A 23156-nucleotide genomic window follows, 5' to 3' on the forward strand; every position below is an offset into this window, starting at 1 on the left:
ACACTATTCCTATATAAGAGGTCTAACTGCAAAAGGAAATATTTCCCAAGAGTATTAGTATGGCACTTAGACATGCCTGGGAACATCATACAAGAAAATAGGTAAGTACTGATTGCTAATCTAAGAAACAAAACTAAGATCCGACACCTATTGCATGATCCATTTGATTGGTTCAGGAGTCCAAAATGAAGTTCAACCATTGGTAGACTTTCCTTGACATGCAGCCTCCAAGTTTCAACACAAGCATGATAAATGAAAACATGTTTAAACAATTCAAAAGAATGTCAGAGACAGGTTAGATGTTGAAAACAGCTTAAATAGGCAAGGAGGTATTATTATGACAATGTTCTGACCAACTACTATAAAAAGGCATTAAGTATTTTAACAACTACAGTCACACCCATTAATATTTAACAATAAGAAGTGAAAAACCGCCATCTTAGCCATCTTAAATGAAATGAGGAAAACTTTTATCCCAAAACAATTTATGTTCTTAAGAAAGCTTCTCGACCATGACATCCTAAATTTACTTTATAAATGCCTCATGCATTTCAAGAATGTAAACATGCCAGGACCGTCAGCACATATTGTTTTTTTTTTCTTTTTTTTTTCTTTTTTTTTTTTTTTTTTTTTTTTTGCTAAAGCAGCACTTCAGTTTATCTTGATAAGCCTACTCAGGCGAAAAGCAGAAGCGTCCAACATGAATGCGGAAGACTTCAATCAAGCAGTCATTGATTGTCCAAGCTGCTGGACCAATTTGAATTAGAGTTTCCATTACTCAATTGGAAAGAAAGAATAGTAGCATCTAGATGCCTCCCCACTGGAAATCTTATCCGGTGAAAATGTTTGAGTTTTCTATAGGTAATTTTAGTCAGTTTCCCCAAACTACGGACGCCGCTTCCACTACTCAAGCCTTGAAGAGTTGTAATCATATTTTCTTTCCTACCTGACATAACGTTAATCAAGAAACACCACTATAAAATCCACACCTTCTAAAGAAATTTAACTTAGTTCGCACAATTAATTAAATCCAAATAAAAACAACTTGAATGCGGCAAGTACGCTAGCTTTTAGAGGCATAACGGAAGGAAATTGCATATGATAGAACCAAAATGGTTAGAGTTTTCCAACGGTTTCACAATCTTGGAGTAATCCGAGACGAAGATTGCAGGAGAAGAGCGGCAAAGAATGCAAAAGAATCTCACCTTTAATCACAGTGCGAGCGAGAAATCAGCGCAATAGGCTGACATTCTCCAAGATAAAACGCAAAGACAAGTTTATTTCAACGGTTCCACGATCTTGCAGCGAGCCCAAGAACTGGTGGCAGATGAGCAACAAGACGACGCAAAAGATAAACGAAATTGAAAAGAAAATCGCGAGAGAAAGAAGCAACCGAGCACCTAGATTTCCAAGATTGGGGTGCGGAAGGTGTAACGTGCCTCCTCATGCAGGCTCGTGACTGTAACGTGCCTCCTCATGCCGGCTCGTGACATATTAGGTAGTTGCTTGTATTTTGTTGGGTTGTTGTAACTTCTCCTACGTGGGAAGATAGATTCTCTTTTTGTGGGTTGTTGCAACTTCCCCTGCGTGGGAAGATGGAGTCCAAGCTTCAGTTATAGGAGCATTAGGAGTGGTTGTAACTTCCTCCTCCAATATAGGAGAGGAATCATTTATATTTCAGTTTGAAAAGAGAAGAGGAGGACATGAAGAAAACCAAATCCCGTATCCAAGTTAGGAGGTAGGGAGCTGCCTCGAATTAGTTCCAGCAAATTTTACAAACATCTTTACACAACCCCAATTTCCACTCATAAACCACCTTCATACTCTGTTGCCTCACCTATAAACCATCGAACAACCCTCGGGTACGTTCCAACTGGTATCAGAGCCAGGCTTTCCTCATCATGGCTGAATCCACACGCAATGCCAAGCTCGATGAAATGATGCATCTCCTTAAGGCAACAACAGAAGCTCATGGCAAGTTGCTCCTTGATCAAGGAAAAATTCTCCAGGAAATAATTGGGAGGATGTCTCATGTTGATGCAAGATTGGAGAGCATCTCAGCTGGGCCACAATTTGAGCGGGGGGAGACTTCAAATGCACAGTCGCCCATCCAATCAGCTAGATCTGGAGATACCAACCAGTCTATTCAAACTCGAATAGCTAGGTTGGAATTTCCCAGATTTGATGGAGCTGACCCTGCTGGTTGGTTGTATCGAGCAGATCAATTCTTCCTTCACCAACAAATCCCCAACACTCAAAAGTTACTGCTGGCCTCCTTCCATCTTGAAGGGAAAGCTTTGCAGTGGTTTCGATGGGTCGAGAAGGCAGGAGCTATATCCAATTGGGAGGACTTCTCCAAGGGTCTTCTCACGCGCTTCGGCCCCAATCAGTACGAAGATCCCACCGGCTTATTGACGAAGCTCCGGCAATCTACTTCTGTGGAGCACTATCAAACTCTATTCGAAGAGCTTGCCAACCGCACCGAAGGACTCAATGAGTCCTTCATGATCAGTTGTTTCGTGGGTGGACTTCGGGAGGATATACGACTAAGTGTGCAAATGCTACGACCTCGGACACTTTCTGACGCTATTGGCCTCGCTCGGATGCAGGAGGAGAAGGTCAACACTCGACGAAGGCAAAATCGTCTTGATCAGGGAAGGTCTAGTACAAATTCTCCTCCTAAACCTCCTACTCCTATTATTAAGAAGCTAACACCTGTCGAAATGAAAGAAAGAAGAGACAAGGGTCTCTGTTACAACTGTGATGAAAAATTTTTTCCTGGCCACAAGTGTCGTCAACAGAAGCTGTACCTAATGGAGGGTAGCTGGGCCGAGATGGGGGAGCCAGAGGTCCAAGCCGAGGCCCTCGAAGATGTCGTCGAGAAGGAAGAATGCTCTGAACCAGAGTTGGCGATTTCCCTCCATGCAATCACAGGAAGTCGATCCCCTCAAACCATGCACGTGAAGGGGATGCTTGGCCGAGTCCCAGTCGTGGTGCTCATAGACTCGGGCAGCACCCACAATTTCCTCACCCCCAGGATAGCAAGGAAGGCTGGACTCACGATCTGGAAGGATACCAAGCTTGAGGTCTCAGTTGCCAATGGAGATCGAGTACATGGTCAAGGCAAAAGCACCGGCGTCAAGATGAGCATCCAAGGAGTCCCTCTAATCGTGGACTTCTTCATCTTGGAATTGGGAGGCTACGAAGCTGTCTTGGGAGCTGATTGGTTGCAAAAACTTGGGCCAATCACATGGGACTTTGCCAATCTCACAATGGAGTTCCAGTTGGGGTCGAGTAAATACAAGCTTAATGGGGAAGCAGAGAAGAAATTGGAGTTTATAACAGAGAAGGATGTGGGTAAAAACATCTCTACCCATAACTCTTGTTTTCTACTTCAAGTACAATCCATGCAGATAACCTCCGAAGATAGGAAGATCCCATTGCCAATAGAAGAGCTTTTGTCCAGCTATGCTGATGTGTTCCAAGAGCCCTGTGGTCTTCCTCCTTCACGTACATGGGACCATCAGATACCGTTGGTGCCGGGCACTAAACCCATGAACTCCCGCCCATACCGATACCCACACTACCAGAAATCTGAAATAGAGAAGTTGGTGGGAGAATTACTACAACAGGGGGTTGTACGACCAAGTCAAAGCCCTTTTGCTTCACCTGTGTTGCTGGTGCGAAAGAGCGATGGTTCGTGGAGACTTTGTGTCGACTATCGAGCGCTGAACCAGGCTACCATCAAGGATAAATTCCCCATTCCCATCATTGAGGAGCTGCTAGACGAGTTACATGGTGCTCAAGTTTTCTCCAAGCTCGACTTAAGGTCGGGCTACCATCAAATCAGAGTGAAGCCGGAGGACGTTTCTAAAACCGCCTTCAGAACACATGAAGGGCACTACGAGTTCTTGGTGATGCCTTTCGGCCTCACCAATGCTCCATCAACCTTTCAAGGGCTTATGAACGAGGTATTCCGCCCCTTCTTGAGAAGGTTTGTTCTAGTATTTTTTGATGATATCCTTGTGTACAGTCTGAATATTAAGGATCATTTATTTCATTTAAAGACTGTACTAGAGCTGCTCCGTACTAACAAGTTGTTTGCAAAGAAAAGTAAATGTATTTTTGGAAGTATTTCTATCGAATATTTAGGACATATCATATCCAAGGACGGAGTTGCAGCTAATCCTGAGAAGATTCAATGTATTTTGGACTGGCCGCAACCCAAGAACCTCAAAGGACTTCGAGGTTTTCTTGGTCTCACAGGGTACTACCGCCGCTTTATACAAGACTATGGGAGGATTGTCCGCCCCTTGACTGAAATGTTGAAGAAAAACTCATTCAATTGGACTGAAGAATCACTACGGGCATTCAACCAATTGAAGGAGGCCATGACACGACCACCAGTTCTAGCTCTCCCTGATTTTAATGAAGATTTTCAGGTCGAATGTGATGCTTCAGGGGCTGGTATTGGAGCTGTCCTGTCTCAAGGTCGGCGTCCCATTGCTTTCTTCAGTAAGGCTCTCAAAGGCAAGCAACTCTTCTTGTCCACTTATGAGAAGGAGCTGTTGTCCTTAGTGTTGGCGGTGAGAAAGTGGAGACACTATCTTTTCGGAAAAAAATTCGTGGTGAAAACGGATCAGCAAAGCCTCAAATTCCTTCTTGACCAAAGGATGGGAACTCCTATGCAGCAACAGTGGGCTGCAAAATTAATTGGGTATGATTTTACTATTGAGTACAGGTCTGGTTCGACCAACCAAGTAGCTGATGCACTTTCCAGGAGGACAGAAGTTGAGATTTTAGCCATTTCCATGCCAGTGGCTGATTGGTTGGAGGAGTTGAAAGGAGAGCACTCCCAGGATGCACACATCCAAGAATTATTTCAACAAATTCAAGCTGGGCAAGCGGATTCTTCCAAGTACTCGACCAAGGGAGGTCTTCTATTCTACAAGGACAGGTTTTACCTATCTACTCACTCTCCATTCAAGGCTAAAGTCCTTTCTTTTATGCATGACAGTCCCATAGGAGGCCATGCTGGTTACCACAAAACTTATCAGCGGATCAAGCGAGATTTTCACTGGCCACATCTCAAAAAAGATGTACGTAGATACATCAAGGAGTGCGACATTTGCCAACGCACCAAGTCTGAGAATGTGCATCCGGCGGGACTCCTCCAACCGCTAGACATTCCCACAAGCATCTGGACAGCCATATCAATGGACTTCATCGACGGGTTGCCTTTATCCCAAGGGAAATCAACAATCTTTGTGGTGGTGGATAGGTTATCAAAGTATGCACACTTCATAGCAATGGCTCATCCCTACACTGCAGCTATGGTGGCTCGTCAATTCCTCGAACACATATTCAAGCTACATGGAATGCCAACTTCAATTGTGAGTGATCGGGATGCAATATTCTTAAGCAATTTCTGGAAGGAATTTTTCAAGCTCCAAGGGACTAAACTAAGCATGTCATCTGCCTATCATCCCCAAACGGATGGCCAGTCGGAGGTTGTCAACAAATGTCTAGAACAATACCTTCGCAGCTTTTGTGGTTTGAAACCAAAAGAATGGAGTAAATGGCTTGCCATGGCTGAGTTTTGGTATAATACCAATCATCACTCAACAGCCGGAATGACTCCCTTTCAGATTGTGTATGGCATTCCTCCTCCCAAACTCATCTCTTATGTTCGAGGTATGGCCAAAGTGGAGGCTGTGGATGCGGCTCTTCGTAGCAGGGAAGAGATTCTGAGGAGCCTCAAGGAGAACTTAAAAAAAGCACAAGAGCGCATGAAGTTTATGGCTGATCGGTGTCGGACTGACCGGGAGTTCAACATTGGTGATTGGGTATTTCTCCGTCTTCAGCCATATAGGCAACAGTCCATTAATTTGAGGACTAATTTGAAATTGTCACACAAATATTTCGGTCCTTACCAAGTCCTAGAGAGAATTGGAGCGGTGGCATATCGCCTGAAGCTTCCCCTTCAATCTCGAGTTCATCCTGTTTTTCACGTCTCGTGTCTCAAGAGAAAAGTGGGAGAAAATATCTCTGTCCAAACCCATCTGCCAGAATCAGATCAAGATGGAATCCTTATTATGGAACCTGAGGCTATTTTGCAGAGGAAGATGGTGAAACGAGGCAATCGGGCTGTCACCAAAGTGCTCGTTCGTTGGAAGGGATTAGAAGACGAGGACGCAACGTGGGAGGACTACTATAAACTTCAGGAAAGATTTCCTAATCATCGGCTCGAGGACGATCCGATTGCTGAGAGGGAGGGAATGTAACGTGCCTCCTCATGCAGGCTCGTGACTGTAACGTGCCTCCTCATGCCGGCTCGTGACATATTAGGTAGTTGCTTGTATTTTGTTGGGTTGTTGTAACTTCTCCTACGTGGGAAGATAGATTCTCTTTTTGTGGGTTGTTGCAACTTCCCCTGCGTGGGAAGATGGAGTCCAAGCTTCAGTTATAGGAGCATTAGGAGTGGTTGTAACTTCCTCCTCCAATATAGGAGAGGAATCATTTATATTTCAGTTTGAAAAGAGAAGAGGAGGACATGAAGAAAACCAAATCCCGTATCCAAGTTAGGAGGTAGGGAGCTGCCTCGAATTAGTTCCAGCAAATTTTACAAACATCTTTACACAACCCCAATTTCCACTCATAAACCACCTTCATACTCTGTTGCCTCACCTATAAACCATCGAACAACCCTCGGGTACGTTCCAGAAGGATGGGGAGTGAAGGGAGAGGAGTGAAGAGAGAGAGGGAGGGAGGGGGGGGGAGCGTCGTCGCCCGGACCAATGGAAGGCATGAGGCCGGGATGCTGTCCCACGGAGAACGCGACGCCTCACACGTGTGGCCGACACTGAATTCTTTTCCACCGTCTACGTTTGGGATGGGGCGCGACGGAGCCGGTGCCTCGGAAACGTAATGCACGAAAAGACGCCATACGCAACGTTTACTGGAAATTGAATACGGCCTGTTTATATGTATATATATAATATTATTTTTGGTAGAATTTATTTTACCCTTTTTTTATATAGAATCCATCATCTATTTTACCATCTCTCTTATTCTCTTTTGGTTCCGAGCATGATAATCTGATATAAAGTTTATTTTTCTATGCCAAATTAGTTCCAACCAAATAAATCTTAAGAATCCGTGACCAATGCAAAGAGAGAGAAAGAGAGACAGTATAGCATCTTCTTCCTCTTTCTGATATCAAGTGATTGGGTGGTATGCTTCGGCAAGTGCATCCCCATCCTCAACCTCCTTGCCATCCTCATCCTCTCTAATGAGCTCCTCACCATTCTTGGCCTCTTCGACTCCAGCATTCGGCAAACGTACAAAGGCTACTGCCTCATTCTTATCCCAATCAATGATATGTTATCGTATTTGATGTATTATTTGTTGGCATACTCCGACCCACTCTAAAACATTATCTTGCTCATCGGGTTGGTGTAGCTCACCATTCTTTTTTTTCTTGGTATTTTTCATATTTATTTCTTTGATTGGTTGCGGGATTTGAGAGAGTACACTACATTGTTTGGAGCATTTAGTAGATCCAAATTCTCGAGGACTAAGGTTAGCTCGTTATCGATTTGAAATTATTATGAAACAATTAGATTTGTTGTTCAAGTAACCTTGCATAGTTATAAAATCTGTTATGCAGAAATGCGGCGTCTGTTATGCTTCTAGTTCAGAAGTGTGATAGCCTCTATCAAGCAATGAAAATCTGATAACCGAGCCTGCCCTATTGCTACTCGACAATCTCACACTGGGAATGAACTCCACAGCAACAACGAGAGGGGTAGAGGTACTCCAACAATGGCATACGGCGGCAATGGCTGGGAAGGAGGGAGGGCGATCACGGGAGTGATGAGAAGAGAGATGAGAGATCCTCTCCCAAGCCCTAGAAATCTTCCTGATATCCTAAAAAAGTCCAGTTGAATTTGGGTGATCAGGTTCTCCAATCAAGTTAAGCGGTCTGGTTCATTATTGAATTGGATTAGGCATGGATTCAGCATTTTCTTAGCCGAATAGATCCTCAACCTCAACCCACCCGCCCAAGATGATTGTTTGATTCTCTGTACTGATACATTTCTTCCTTCATGCACGACGCATCCGATCAGAGCAATATCTGATTCTCTGAAAATATTTGAAAGAATTTAATCACATTATTTACGGATGGCCACAGTCAATGATACGACAAGAATGTATCCACATGATAGCACTTTAGTTGAACAGTTAACGCATGACAGGAATGTATAGCTGCAACCAAAATAGACGGCTACTGAGAGTTTGCGAAGTTCCTTTCTTTTTCTAATTAGTGTCTTTTTTTGGGGTTTCGTAGGAGCTATGAGGTGGTTTAAGAAGATGTCAGCAATCAACCTATAGCTGTAGGAGGCATAGTCCCTCCTTGAATCATAAAAGAGCAAAGAAGACATCTTGGGTGACAATAAAAAGAATCCACCAACTTATCAACACACCAAATGTAGCTCAATCTATTTCAAACTAGTTAGGTTGATCTGCTCTCATAATCCACTTGGGCGACGGTTTCCCACAATCAGATGAAAAATGAGACCAGAAAGTTGGCTGCCATAAGAATTTGACTGTCAATTTCAAACTATTCAATTTCCCAAGCATCACCTAATTTATGCAATGATTATGGGCACAGTCATATCAAATATACAACTCCTATTTGCCAAGGAAAACAGGCAGAAAAAAAAAAGAGAGAAAAATACAGGCCTCTCACATGCACAATAGATAAGCGGATGTATACACAATGGAAGTAGGAAGATGCAGGCTGGAAGATGAGGTATTTTGGTGCTGAAAAGTATGGAGGATAGGAGAAAACTGGGGATGAGAACAATCATGAAACACCTGTACAAGAATTTCATTGCGCGTAGTAAAGATCATGACAGCATGGATGGCTCTATCACCTTGCTCTCCGGGAATTTGTCCCGCTGCTCTATATAAGCAGAGGGGAACCAGCCAGCCTTTCCCTTGCATTCGCCCTCGGACCATCCATTAGGTGCTACCTGTAGATCAACAGAAATTAGAGAGAAAAATTTCCGATGCCTAATTTATGGAACGAATGACCTGGTTTATATTTTTTCCACATGTTTGTTTATGAAGTAGTTTTGCAAGGAACCACAATATAAAGCAAAAGCAAAATAAAAAAACTTAAAAGGAAAGTAAATATCCAAGCATCACTTGCTCACCCTATGAGCTTCATAAGAAAAAAACTATCCTACTATTGGTGCAAATAAATTTGCAGCCATTTTTCAAGAAATTATCTAATAAAGCAGCATGGTAACATACTGATGTCATTGCGTGTAATAGTTTATGCACAAGTGCATTTGTCCTGATGTCACATATGTATGCATGATAATGTTCAGAACCTCAAACTAGACTGGTGAAATGTAATAAATGAGCATTTGCAGAAAGGCAAAAATGGCCACTCAGACGGTTATTTGGTGTGGTAAAACAAAGGGATTTAATGAGTGCATATAGAAGCTCTTCTGTTCCTTCTTGGGGCTCTGCTGTTCAGTTTGTTTTCTGGTGCCATGCTCCCCCCTTCTTCTCCCTTTTCCCGTCTCTCTTTCCGTCCTCTTCTCCCTTACCCCCTCTTTCATGTTTCCTGTCCTCCCCACAGCCATCTTTAATTGTATCATTTCATTAGCTTAGTGAAATGGTGGTGATATTGTAACATTTACTTATCAAAACAATATAAAAAAAAGCATGCACAGAAAGTTTGCCATTACTGCACATGATAAAAATGGCTCTTTACTTGCTGATGGAAATGGAAGATGGTATAAGGATATGAAAAATCTAACAAAGCCTTCTCAGAAACCAGTAGAAATTCTGACCAATGCGAGATTCTGGATAACAAATAATAAGTGTGAAAAGATATGATATTAATTTTGTTCTTAGCTTATATGTTGAGTCACATATGAACTTGTTATCCTATATTAAAAGCATCATTGTTTCTGCCTTAATCTGGGACATCTTTTAACAGTAGGAGTATCTTGAATGATTCCTTGTTGCATGGGCTAATCTGCATACACGGTAAGGTAGGTTTCCTTTCAAAAGAACCAGCATGTTGAGTTTCCTGACAGCCAATTTTTTAGCTTCAGCATATAAATTTTTTTCCTTATCACTAGACCTGTACATGCACACTTTTCTACACATAAGAATTATTTCTTAACTAATAAACATTGTAATCTCCATATGAAGCTCATTAAATTTAAAAAAAAAAAACAGAAAGAAAGAAAGACTGTCCAACCTCTGCAGATCATAGTTGGATCCACAAAACCAACTGTATATGAATGGTTTTGAACTCATTGATATGTTATAAACGAGAGAACATTCTCACAAGAAGTGATGATAGGGATGAAGGATGATATTCATTCAGGCAATGCCAGCACAGATGCCGAACAATGAATTTGACAAAAATAGGCATTTTCCAATGATGAGTTAGGGAAATGGAAGGTAAGCATAAAAGGTCATAACTAAACTCTCAAAGTGACAAATTCTTTGAAACATTGTCCGTGTACATTCGAAGGCAGGACATCTCTTAACCTAGTTAACAGCACTTAACCCATCCATACAGGGTCAGCTTTATGAATCATGGTATCATTCATCAAAGTTTCAGATCATTTAGGGTTGGGAACAGCTTCCACATAAGAAAGTAGGAATGTATACCTGTTGCAACTTCACAATCAATGCCTATTTTTTTCAGAACAATCTTTTACATTTGTAACATCTGATAAAACAGAAACAAATTTACACAATGCATTAAAAAAATAGACTGAAAAAGAAATCCAGAGCATATTGACAACTAAATAAATCTAAACAATGACCTAGGGAAAATGCGCAATGCACATACTGCACCAATATAATTTCATTTGTTGAAGATGCACCTGGAGGACCACGACGTAATCACCAACCGAGAGATTTAGCTCCCCATCTGCTTGAGCATCAAATGGATGAATAACCTGCATGAAGAACAATCTTAAGAATAGAAGCTGAGATAAATAACTAAAACAAATCTATTAACAAAATCAATAAATATTTTCATGAATCATGACATTGTGATCCAAATAGAGTGAATTCTAAGTATTATATAGAGATTGAAAAGCAAGACATTCACTAGCATCTTGTCTTTGATCTTACATATCTCAGCACAACCAACACATTCTACATATGTTGTATTGCTGATTCCAAAATCATTATCTTTTTAAACATTATATTAGTAAAATGCAAATTTTGCACTATTTATCCTTAGCTCAAAAAGATATTTTACCTAATGAAATTATGAGAAAAAGGAAACTTTATTAGCTAAAACGAGTAAAGGTGACCTAAATTAGAGTTCCGTGGCTGAAAATGTCACCAAAGCTAACAAATCATGGGACCAATGTCACAAATCCAAAAATATTGTAAGCAAATAAAATGAGAATGCATGTCTTATATTTCTTTTATTATGCACCTAAACCATGAACACAACAACTGAGAAATAGACAAGCTGCTGAACTTTAAAAGCAACAGAATCTCACCCTAGACTCAATAACAATGGATACCTCCACTGCAGAACAGCAGATTTGCCTGATAGTAGAAAATCTTAACCTAGCCTCTATCAACAGTCCTCCAGGAGACGGAGCATAATTTTTCCATAACTTCACAAATTTATAGTCCCTCAGCAAGTACTCAACCATGACCAGCAATGTCTGGTAGAATAATTTTAGCAAGCTTCTTCTCATTAGCACTACTTACAGAAAAAGTCCCTAGAGCATAGCTTTTTACAAATTCTGACCGGTGGTTATGGAGTATTTGGATACTCAGGCACGACGTGCAAGGAAAGCCAAGCTGCAGTATCAAATATATGCTTAACTCAGGTGCAAGGTCCTAAAAAACTAGTCACCCTTAGTTGGACCATCCTTTCCCTCCCAAGGTGAGGTATCCCAAATTTATAAGGGGGCATAGTTGCTCTCTAGCCATAATCTTCCTTACTTCTCCTTCCTCCTCTCCTTTTCCAGAACCTTTGGTAAAGAAAACATTATCTGGCATGTTAGCATAGTAACAAACAGCAAGCATTCAGGCATCCCATTTAATATTATCAGCAAGAGATAATTGGGGGATTGATACTATTACGTTCCACATAATCTGCTTTTGCATTTCACTATGTCATGGAACTCACATTGAAATCTTATCTGATAAAGATCAACTCAATCTTCATTATCATAAGTTAAACTGTCCAGCTGACTGTTAGTTGCACAAAAAAACTCCCAGGCATTATTTAAGAGATACTCTTGTCAAATGCCTTCAATATCTCATGGACGACGTATGCGTAGAATTCTAACAGTTGTCTTGCATCTGATATTAGGCAAATATGCTAGCATTCTAATCACTGAAAAAACATGGATTTATGACCGATAAGCCCAATCTTCCAGAACAAAATGTTGGTTTTGATTAATCTATCAGATTTCAAGCCTCACTAAAACCTTACGAACTCCAGTGATAAATATAATGCTTTTCTTCTACTGATAAAAGATCCTTTTCCTAAATTTTGCAACAGAGATCGTCATTATACTTCAATCCATTCTTCGCAATAATATGAATCTGAATTTCAAATGGTACAATTGTCCTTATTTGGAATTAACCTCATAAAAGAATGATAAATTCTTGAGGCGAGCTCTATCCTGTTCAACTTTCTGATCCTATCTCCTGGAGGGAACCTTGTAGCCAAAAAACATGCAGGTCCTCACTGTCAATTGTCAGTACACTTCCAGTGGGATGCACATTTGAGCAATTAAAGCAACTATAACATAGTTCATAAATTTAAAGTTCTGACAGAAAATCACGCTTTTGCAGTGTACCATGCGCTCTCAAGGAAAATCAGATTCAAGAAATGGTTAATCATATTCTTCCCAGCTCAGTAATGTTAGTGTTTGGACAGGCTAAGGACTATCCGACGCACAGAAAGAAAGGGGTGCAGCCTGAAGAGTAGAATGAGAGGTGGTTACAGGAAGGTGACCTGGGGGTGGGGACATGGAGATTTTGAAGTAGGGAACGTCTCCCAATGGAAAACTGCTAGAATCCCTTTCATGAAAATCTTTTATTTTTTTATTGTTAAAAACACTATCTCTCACCTTGACTTAGGAGGATAGAAAAATAAATCATTATAAAAGGCTTATTAAACATTGGCAAACTTGAAGCATCCTTGAGATTTGATGTTGCGTGTCTCCCCTGCCAGGATTACTTAAAATGTTGCCAAATTTATCATCATTACTATATCAAGTCAAGAAACAAGATAAACAATTAAGATTGATTCATTCTACTTTAAAACATCATAAGATAACAATGCTTACCTGACCAAAATGAATAGAAGTGGAATTTAAATTTTGTAACTGATAAAAATGCTGGCATGTTTATTAAGATCCATATGCTAAAGCTCCATTCGGAAAAATACAACCATGATAAATGCTATAGCGCAATATCAAAATTTTAAGCCCATGCTTTATGAGAAAACAAGACACGGTAAGCCTCAAAAAGAATAATCTATGACTTGTGGAAGGCCATACTTCTGCAACAAAATGAGTAGTAGTCAGGCTATTTGCTGGGATATCAGCAGATCGACTTGACTTGGGATCTTCATTTGTAGTTTGAGAATGCATGTTAATCTCAATTTCTGTTGACTGCAAGAGATCGGCAGACTGACTTGTCTTCAGATCTTCGTTTACAGTTTGAGAAGGCTCCTTAGTCATGATTGTTGTTGGCTGTAACATGGACTCATTATGCTGCTTTGCTTGAACCATCTGTGATAACAAGAATACATTAACAGAGTTTCCATGATAGGTACATTCATGATATTATAACTACATTACTAAATAACAAGGTACTCTTTCCTTGTTCTAGTAACATGCAACTTGAGTCAGTTAACCGCTAGTATAAATGTATAGAATGATTTACATATTTCATTTATTTCCTCCTGGCAGGGAATAGAGTAGTAAATACCTCATCATGGAGATTGTCTAGAATACTGGCAACACTCTGATGATAAGCTCTCTCAGCATCAACCTGAAAGAGAGCAGCAATTATTTATCCATTGACCTTTTAAGTAAAAAAAGTCGAGCACATATTAGCGTCTGTGAATATATATTACTGCCGCAAAAACTAAATACATTTTGACTGGATCAGAAAACATCAATTTTAGAAGATGCTCCAACTTAAACTATCCATTTCACTATTTTGTGATTCTCCTATATATTCATCTCCTCAGTTAAACTTCAGCAGTTGGCAGAACTGTATCAAAAAAGGGTTCAAGTGCCTGCATGTACTGTGCTGGCCAATAACAGCAGCCGGCATGGGTTGGTATGATACCTGTTAATTCTTTTTAAACTCTTATATAAACAAGAATAGGGTGTCATGCCCCTTTTTTCCAGCATGGCGCTGCCCAGGTCGTGCTGACCAGTGGCTGCCACACCCACCAACAGCATCACTTAACACCTTGGTGTCAAATATTCCAAAGACATTAACCATACCATCCCTCCGGGTTAAACTTATGGACTTGGCTAGGCCAAATTTCATAGCAACTGTAACAAGGATGCTCCATTTTAAGCACACATCAGGCACGCAGAGAGTGAATCTAATTTGAAATTTATCAGCTACCTGATACCACATGAATAAAGATGCCATGATATCATAAAGCTGAACTAATGTCTATCTCCTCAAATTATCTGATCACCAATGTGTTTCAGTATTTCTTATGATATGTATGGATACATTGGCAAAATGGCAACATAATCTGATCAAAAATTTATATCACATCTCATTCTGTTCGATAAAGTTTATGCTCAAACTTGATCGAGCATCCTTTGTAGAAAGGCCCAATTTTCATCTGTATACAGGCCAAACATATCAAAATCTTCGTAAAATGTTCTTCATGCATAGAATTTTGATCGAGAAGTTTAACTGGTAAATGTAAGTGCTTCACATGAATTAAAAACTAAAAGATGAAATGCAAATACTGCAGTTGGGTATCAAGTTGCAAAATTCGTCCACAGATTTGAATAGATATTTCTGCTGTCTTAATTTAAGGACCTCTGAAATTGAAAAGAAAGATTTAGGAAGGACTAAAAATTAGAATTGGTTTTATCATCTTAATTAGAAAAAAGAATTTGCAACAGTAGAGATTGTAGGGGAAGTCAATGCTTTAGAAAAAATAAATAAAAACAAGAATGAGAAAGAAGAAAAGTTTGCACGTTATGCTAGGTCATAAGAATGAGGTAGTTACCTAATTTAGGAAAGCGTGAACAAGGAAACAGGAAGTACCATTGCAAGTAGTCGTTGGAAAGTTATCCGTTGCTGTTGAGCCTCAACAGCCATCATAGCAGCAGTTGCTTCTCTCCCTAGTGCTGATAAAATAGCATTCAGTTCTGATAATTTTGCTTCTGCATGTTGAAGTTTTCTGGCACTTTCTGCACTAGCAGAAACTTCCTTGGACTTCAATTGGCGTCTTACCACTTCAGCTGTCTAATTAATCCTTTTCTCATTAATTTATTTATAACCTACATGTTTGCTACCTCCAATTAACCAATATATAAAGATGGCATCACCTGAGCTTCCACGTCTTGTCTAATCCGTTCATAATGATAAGTCAGGAGGCGAGCATCCTCCAAACGAGCTCCCGTTATCATTGCCCGCAATGGCTCACAGACCTGTATAATAACAAGAAAAAACTTAAAAGATAGAAACATAAACAAATGAGGGTGACATGAGGTGATTTATATAAAAAGATGACAAAAGTAAAATCCACATGTTCTTATCATAATATCATCGAGCATGGAATGTGAAACCGTCCCGAACCGCCCAGTTCAAGGCATACCGACTCGTGCTAGCGGCGGACGGGGACGATTCCAGCATTCAAAACGGTAAGCCGGCAGGTGGGGTGAGAGGGAGAGGGAAAGATGGAAAAAGAGAGAGAGGGAAGGGGAGGAAGGGAGAGGGAGAGGGAGAGGGAGGGCCACCGGAGGCCTCCGGAGGGGCCTTGAAGGGTCGGAGCAGGGGCTTTGCCCTCTGGACCCCTGTTTCGAAAGGTCCGTCGGGCCGACTTTTTTTATTTTAAAAATTTTAAATGAAGTCAGCGAGGGATTTGCCGACTTTACTTAAACTTTAAAAAAAATTTAAGCGAAGTCGGCAAACCCATCGCCGATTTCACTTAAAATTTTCAAAATAAAAAACAGACCCCTATTTCGAATGAAACAGGGTCCGAAGGGCGGAGCCCCTGCTCCAGTTCTTTGAGGCCCCTCCGGCGGCTCTCCCCCCTCTCCCTCTCCCAGTCCCTCTCCCTTCTTTCCCCTCTCTCTCTCTCTCTTTTTCTCTCTCCCGTCTCGCTTTCCGGCTCTCTCACCCTCTCTGCTATGTTGGTATAGGCCTGAAATAGGGGCATACCAAAACGTGCCGCCGGCCGACCGATATGAGCTCCGGTACCGGCACAGCAGACCTTGTCACTGACAATATTTTTGGAATCCTATAAAATTGCATAGAGGATGTTCTAGTGCACGAGGCTCCCACCACTATAAGATCTTAGGAGGGTCAGATGTAGGCAACCTTACTTCTACGTGCAAAGAGGCTTTCTTATTTCTAACCCGTAACACCAAGGTCACAATGGAGCAACCTTACCGTTGTGCCAAGGCTTACCTCGTCTTATGAAATTACATAAGCTAAAAATAAAATACATAAAGCAGGTCCTACTTAATCAGGTATGAGATAACTTAATCTTCAATGGGGATATCAAGAAGATAGTTTTTATATATTTAATTCAAGAAAAAGTTATATGTCTTTGATAATCCTCCAAAGTCCTAAGCGGCAATGAAGTGGTTGCAAATAACAATTTAGATGGCAAAGAATCTGGATTGAAAGTGTGAAGTCTCGATTGCACATAATGGAATATCTGAGATACGGTCACCTGAAGTTGTTAAAACAATTTAATACAAAGAAAATTTACTATAAGAAAGATGAGATATCGATAACCTGATCTCCAAGAATTTTGATAAGATTCTCCCTCTCTTTTTCCATCAAACTGTGAGAAGTACCAAAGTCAAGAGAAGCCGTTGGAAGAACAAAACTGGGACTTTGATAGTCATTTCCATATTTGCAACAATCTTCAGCTAGTTTTTTTACTGCAAAATAAACATCAAGTTCAGAAATAAAATATGAGAAAAACAAGAACAGTTAAACAGAGATGGAAAACAAAGGCTCTATTTGGCATCATTGCCGGTTTTCAATTTGTGATTTTTCTTCCTGAAAACATGGAAACTGAGGCAAAACACTCGTTTGGTTACCCTTTTCCACTTTTTGATTTCCGAAATTGAAAGCTCCCAAGACTAGCTTTCACTTTTTTCTAAAAAATGAAAATCATCCATAGCCATCAATGGTGCCGCTGCCATCCAACGGCACCCGCCAGCTGCCAGTGGCCACCAGATGCCACCACCACCACAACCCAAGTGACTACCAAACAAGTTTTGGAATTCGGTTTTCAAAAAAAGAAAGAAAGAAAAGAATCTTCTTTTGGTTTGCATGACAACTCAAAATTGGAAGTGATGCCAAATGGAACCAAAATTACCTATTTCCATCTGCTTTACACTAATGGTGATAAAAGCTTCAACACCCCGTACAATATCCCGCTGAAGATGCTATAGAGATGAATAATTTTAGAAGAAATATCAGCAGTGTCTGATCAATATCAGCTGAATGGCATCTTTCTGACATCATTTGCAAGAACAAAAAGAAAAAAGAAAAAGAGGAAAGGCATAATAACTGGAAGTCCTGGCCATGTTTCATGCAATACCTTTGCTGCTCTTGTAGAACCATAGAGCATCTGAAGCTTTTGGTGGCATTGAAGTTCAGCTTCATCGACCAGACCAGAATCATGGCCAAAACGCCGACTAAATTGCAGAAGAACTGCCTGCCAATAATAGACTTTTGAGTTTTGAGAGTGCAAAACATTAAAAACTAGCAATGATATATGACTGAAAACATGACAAGAACACATATTTCCTCTTTTAGCAACACAGTGTTACCTGATAATAGAACATGTCAAACCTGTAATGCAGTTATCTGAGATATATCAATTTCTCTTCATATCACAGCAATGAGACCTTGTAACAAAATTTTCTCTGCACTGGCAATTAAAATTCTAAAAGATGTCTGCGCACACAAATAGAAAACAGGCACATGCATGCGTACTCATGTATGCACAAGGATATATCCGTACAAGCTGCATCTACATATGCATATGCACACATGTAAATACAGACATACATAAATGCACTCACCAATGCTAATTGCTACATATCCACACAAATAGTGCTTAACAGGTATCATATATTATAAGCAAGAAATGAGATTATGATGACTTTTGTTTGTATTTTTATTGCTAAAACAAGGTTTTTTCAGAAGAAGCAAAAAAAAAAAAAAAAACAACTCCAACTTTCTAGTCATCATGCAATACAAAATCCGGTAACATTGCTTTTCGTTCTAAGAAACTGATTTTGGGGGGCATTTGTTAATGGAATTTCTGATACCAGAATCAGAATTATACCAAAGTAACATTGAGTCGACCCCACATTCAGACCTAAACATGTTATTCCAAGCCTGGCCCATGGGTTGAGAAGCCACCACTAAACATGTAGGTCACATCATGTTGAAACTTAATACCATCTTCACATATCTTGTCGTTTCTTAGGAAGAGGAAGACTTAATACCATCTTCAAAATTATTTACTGCAAATTCCAAATGACTGAAAAGGGTAGAGAGGAGAAAAGGTGGGAATTGGGCAGAGGCTGGATTTCTGATTTCTGCCTACTATCAGAGGAAAAGGGAGAATCCTGTATTGCAATGTACCCTGATATCCTGTGCAATAAAAAAGATGTATAATGAATGGTGCACAACATGTGCAAGATATTATTATAAGAAAACGAAACTTGATCATTTAAGATAGCCCTGAAATGAAAGGAAACTTGCAAGGTAGAGGGTAGAGGAAATATCAACTTCTACATCCTGCTAACCATCTGATGACCTTCACATGCAATGAATGAGCTGTTTTTTACCATAAACACCCACACTGCTATAATTCAAGAGGTAAGCTAGAAGTATGGCTTTTCAATTCATCCAGAAAAGGAGGCACTGTCTCTGTTCTGTGGTCATAACAACCTTAGTCTGATGCCTGAATGGGCTCCAGAAAGTCCTAAGACGATGTAAATGGCAGATAGAAACATCAAAAACCAAAATTAAGAATAGACACCTAACAATGGAAGCTTCCTAAATTCTTTCCAGATAGAATAAATCAAGATACTTCCTGCACTCAAGACATCCCACAATGGACACCAATTTCGTCAAAAGCGATGAGCCACTATCTCCAGAAGGACTGTAAATTACATTCACTGTACTTGTCCATCTGTTCTATTGACAACTGACATAAAAACAACACATTATCAAAGCTTCGGGTAAACCATAGTACCAGTTGCTCATACAGGATGCTCAGCATCCTATGGGCTTTACAGTGTGTCTTGAAGGACCCAGGCAATGGGCCATCTTCTTATTGCCAAAAGTCCCTATTGCTAAAATACTAGTGATAAGCTAGGAGGTCAGCATAATACTTCCTTGATAGAAGAGGTAAACTTTATCTGAACTTACTTGAAAATGCCTCCTCGGTTTCCTATTGTACCAAGACATCCAGGAACCAGCACCAAGATCACAACAAGAGAAAAATGTCCATCACCAGAATTATATCCCAATAATTGTTACTCAATATGCCACAGAAAGACCTACCGAAAGTTCATGGTATCAATCAAATTGTAACTAAAGCCAAATAAAAGCACCAATTACTCATCCATACAATACATGCCGACAGCATATTTAGAGAAGAAACGTGACCTTAGAATAAAAATTAAGCGGAAAAGGTGGTATTTTGGTAACTCGACGGCCATTCCAACCTTAAATTGGAACCAGAATGAATTTGGGAAAGCTTTCCTTCCTGTACTCAAGAAACTCAAGAAAGCGCACGAAATTCATGTTTAGATTCTTTAATTCAATCCGTCAAATTGATTCACAGACCAACTGATCTAGAATCAAGGCATCCAATCCATCTAAAGTTCTAAACAATGGACAAGCCCCCAAAGATCCAACAAAAGCTAGAACTAAACAACGGAATCCTAACGGGCAACGAAGGACGACTCAAAATAGAAACTTGAAGCAGATATCAGAGCAGAAGTACCTGTTGCTGCTTGGCCACTTGCTCTCTGAGCCTGCTGGCCTGCTTCCGAATGGTCTCCATCAGAACAGCCTCTGCCCCTCTTCAAGAACTCTTTCAGATCATGATCCTAAACATCAGAATCCAGAGTACCATCAGAAGAAACTCTCTCTCTCTCTCTCTCTCTCTCTCTCTCTCTCTCTCTCTCTCGTTTACACCTCGAAGAGACCTTGGAGGAGGAGGAGGAGGAGGAGGAGGGGAGGAGGCCGAGAGCGACAGAGGGGGCTGGGGGGAAGTACTGGAAGAAGGTGGAACCGTACCAGGCGGAGCGGATTCTGAGTGGAAAATACCGTGCTGTCTGCTCGGTTGCCGCCGCTGGAGCTGTGGGGACCACATGGGCCCCGCGGAAGGACCAATGGGCGTGGGGCCACCAGGGGTGGGTGAAGTAGCGGTCGCACCGGTGGGTGCGTCGCAAGCACGTGCGGAGATAATTACGGATGTAGTGGGGAGTGAGGTGGATGGCGACGTGGAGTGGGGTAGAGATAAAATAGTTTAAAGAGAGAGAAGGGCCGAGAGAGAGATAGGGGGAGATGAGAGAGAGAGAGAGAGAGGGACAGAGAAAGAAAATGAGAGAGGGAGAAGTTTACAAAAGAGAGTCATGGGTAACTCGATCTAATTTAGTTTCTTACTTAAATTTTAATGTTGGATCATACCCAACTTAATAAAAAATAAAATTATAATGGAACAAATCTACGGCTATAATTTTTGATCCAACAAATCATTTGGACTAGATCAAGTCCATGTATAACTGGTTCAAACTCAAAAAATTCGAATTCAGTCGGATCCGACCCATCCGATTTTCAAAAATTTTGAACGTTTGCTTTAGCTATATGGAGTATCAACCGGTGAGCATGATCAAAGTACAACGAGTAGCTGTAAAGAGGTAACGCGAAGGGCTACTCATGCATGCGGAAAATTCCTCATTAAGTTCTAAATTACCGATGACTTTGAAAACCGGTAGAAGACGAAATTGCCAAGTCGGCATTAGATGGGTCCAGGGAGCTTTTGCTTGTACCAGCCGGTCCAAAATAAATCCAACACCAAAGGTAGACCAAACTAGATAAATCCAGCACACACCCACCGGACCAGTCCCTTGTATTGGAAATTAAGAGAAAATTTTAACAAACAAAAAGGGGAACAACCTCTGAGAGATGCTCACAGAGCGAGCTCCATATCGTGTGCCAATCTCCAAGAGATCAACAAGATGCATTTAGACCTTTCTTATAGTAAAGGCTAGCAAGGCTCCAGAAAGAAACCAGAAATGAAAAACTCCAGAGTAATTACGGCCGGGGATTGCCACTTGTTTGACACATCGATGCTAGAGACGGAGTTGAGAGTGCCCTGGTCGGACTTATGCTATGTTTAGCATGCCTTGCGAGGAAGAGATGTCCTCCTGGAGGATGACTCTGCGTCAGTTATTAGGTAGATTCGGCAGGCTTATAGAAGGTTTGGCAACTACCATCCGCTAGTGAGAGACATCTGGGCCATGGTTTCCGACGAGCTGATGCTTCAGACGAAGCATGTGTTTAAAGAGACCAATGGAGCGACAGATTGGTAGCTTTTTTTTGTTGCTAACCACTCGAGGGACCACCTATGGAAGTAACTGGCGGAGTTGCCTAGCGCTCTTCATGATGTACTGCTTTTTGATTTTCTTGATTGTATTCATGCATGTTATGTATGAGACTTCTATTTTTAGCAACAAAAAAAAAGGACAGCTAATGGATTAGAAAGAGGAAAAAATGCTTATACATAGAACCGAAAAGGCAGAACACCTATAGGAAAAACAGTGGATTTAAGTTCCAGAAAAATTATCAAGATATTATAGTGTAGTTCATGTTATGGGATGATGATAGATTACATACAGCCTGATAAAAGCCGTTCACAAAAATTACTCATCAGCAGCAGAAATATGGAGGGATATTTTCCGAAAGTTCAATTGAGATGCTTGCCATTCCTAATGGTGCTGAAGTTTGAGCAGTCACACGCTATCCAAGCTCTTCAGCCTCGCGACAGACTTCATATGTCCCTTTAATGTGTGTAATTCCCTAACCTGCAAACATGCAGTAAGAAATATTCAGCTCCCTGACACAGTATAAAGAAAATTTCTCTAAACCATCATGCACATCTAAACTTCTCTGATTTCTTATCATGATGTATATAACTAATTCCTCTTGCCTAGTCACATGCACACAAGATATAAAAGCTGGAAGAATTTTGCTATGCATGACTTACATTAGATCTCTCGAACCAGCTACGTGTAAATGGCTTGAGCTTAGATCAGATTACACCGCCTCGAGCTCAGCTTGGCTATGAAATGAATTTTTGAAAATAAAAGTGATTATAAAACATGAGGAAGGCCTAGCTTGCTCTCGAGTTTGTACATATTTTTGTGTGCCAAAACTGGATATATGAGGATGCATGTAAAAAATAATGTATGAACGGTCATGTTTTCATCCAATATTTCTTATTTATTGCAAAAAATATATTATTATTATTTTCAATACTTCTTATATATAGCAACAATTATGTTATTATTTTTTCCAGCTATACATCTACAGAAAGAACAATAACTGAATTGATGTTCTCTAATTTATTAAACTTGAAGCCAGCTGCTTGCAAATTGATTCAAATTGGACTTGAGTTCACAATACTTCCACTTTTGTATGTAAAATAATTTTAATTAAAAATTGTAACACATACCCAATTCATTGAATTTCCATGTCATTTTAACTCACTTTTTGATTTTTCTAATGCTATTCATCTTGAATACCCTCAAGTAATTAAATTATGTTCTTGAAATACATAGGATTAGAATAAGTTTTGATGCGTAAATTGACAAAAATCT

The 23156-nt window shown here is 40.4% G+C and overlaps 1 protein-coding gene and 1 pseudogene across 6 annotated transcripts; both read right to left on the reverse strand.

Moving 5' to 3' along the window:
* Positions 1-1423, reverse strand: part of LOC103718973 — a 45258-nt pseudogene extending 43835 nt beyond the window's left edge.
* A 7147-nt stretch (positions 1424-8570) lies between these two features.
* On the reverse strand, positions 8571-20555 carry LOC103718969 (SH3 domain-containing protein 2-like). Of its 6 annotated transcripts, none has more exons than XR_005510755.1 (11): positions 20276-20555; positions 17849-17965; positions 17624-17693; positions 17032-17180; positions 15615-15716; positions 15331-15531; positions 14014-14076; positions 13581-13814; positions 10863-10997; positions 10705-10765; positions 8571-9038 (listed from the first exon to the last, which is right to left on the reverse strand). XR_005510755.1 is itself a non-coding variant. In XM_017845679.3 (11 exons), exons 2-11 carry the CDS (start codon positions 18093-18095, stop codon positions 8913-8915), a joined length of 1152 nt encoding a protein of 383 aa, XP_017701168.2. In that variant the 5' UTR covers positions 18096-18176; positions 20276-20554; the 3' UTR covers positions 8571-8912. The 6 variants fall into 6 exon arrangements, 5 of the variants coding, with proteins under 5 accessions (XP_017701168.2, XP_008806222.2, XP_017701170.2 ...); XM_017845679.3 differs by lacking the exon at positions 10705-10765 and adding an exon at positions 18081-18176 and having other exon boundaries at positions 10923-10997; positions 20276-20554; XM_008808000.4 differs by lacking the exon at positions 10705-10765 and adding an exon at positions 18602-18912 and having other exon boundaries at positions 10923-10997; positions 20276-20554.
* Between the last annotated feature and the right edge of the window lie 2601 nt (positions 20556-23156).

Source organism: Phoenix dactylifera, chromosome 2, assembly GCF_009389715.1.
Source record: "Phoenix dactylifera cultivar Barhee BC4 chromosome 2, palm_55x_up_171113_PBpolish2nd_filt_p, whole genome shotgun sequence".
In the NCBI taxonomy this organism is placed as follows: domain Eukaryota; kingdom Viridiplantae; phylum Streptophyta; class Magnoliopsida; order Arecales; family Arecaceae; genus Phoenix; species Phoenix dactylifera.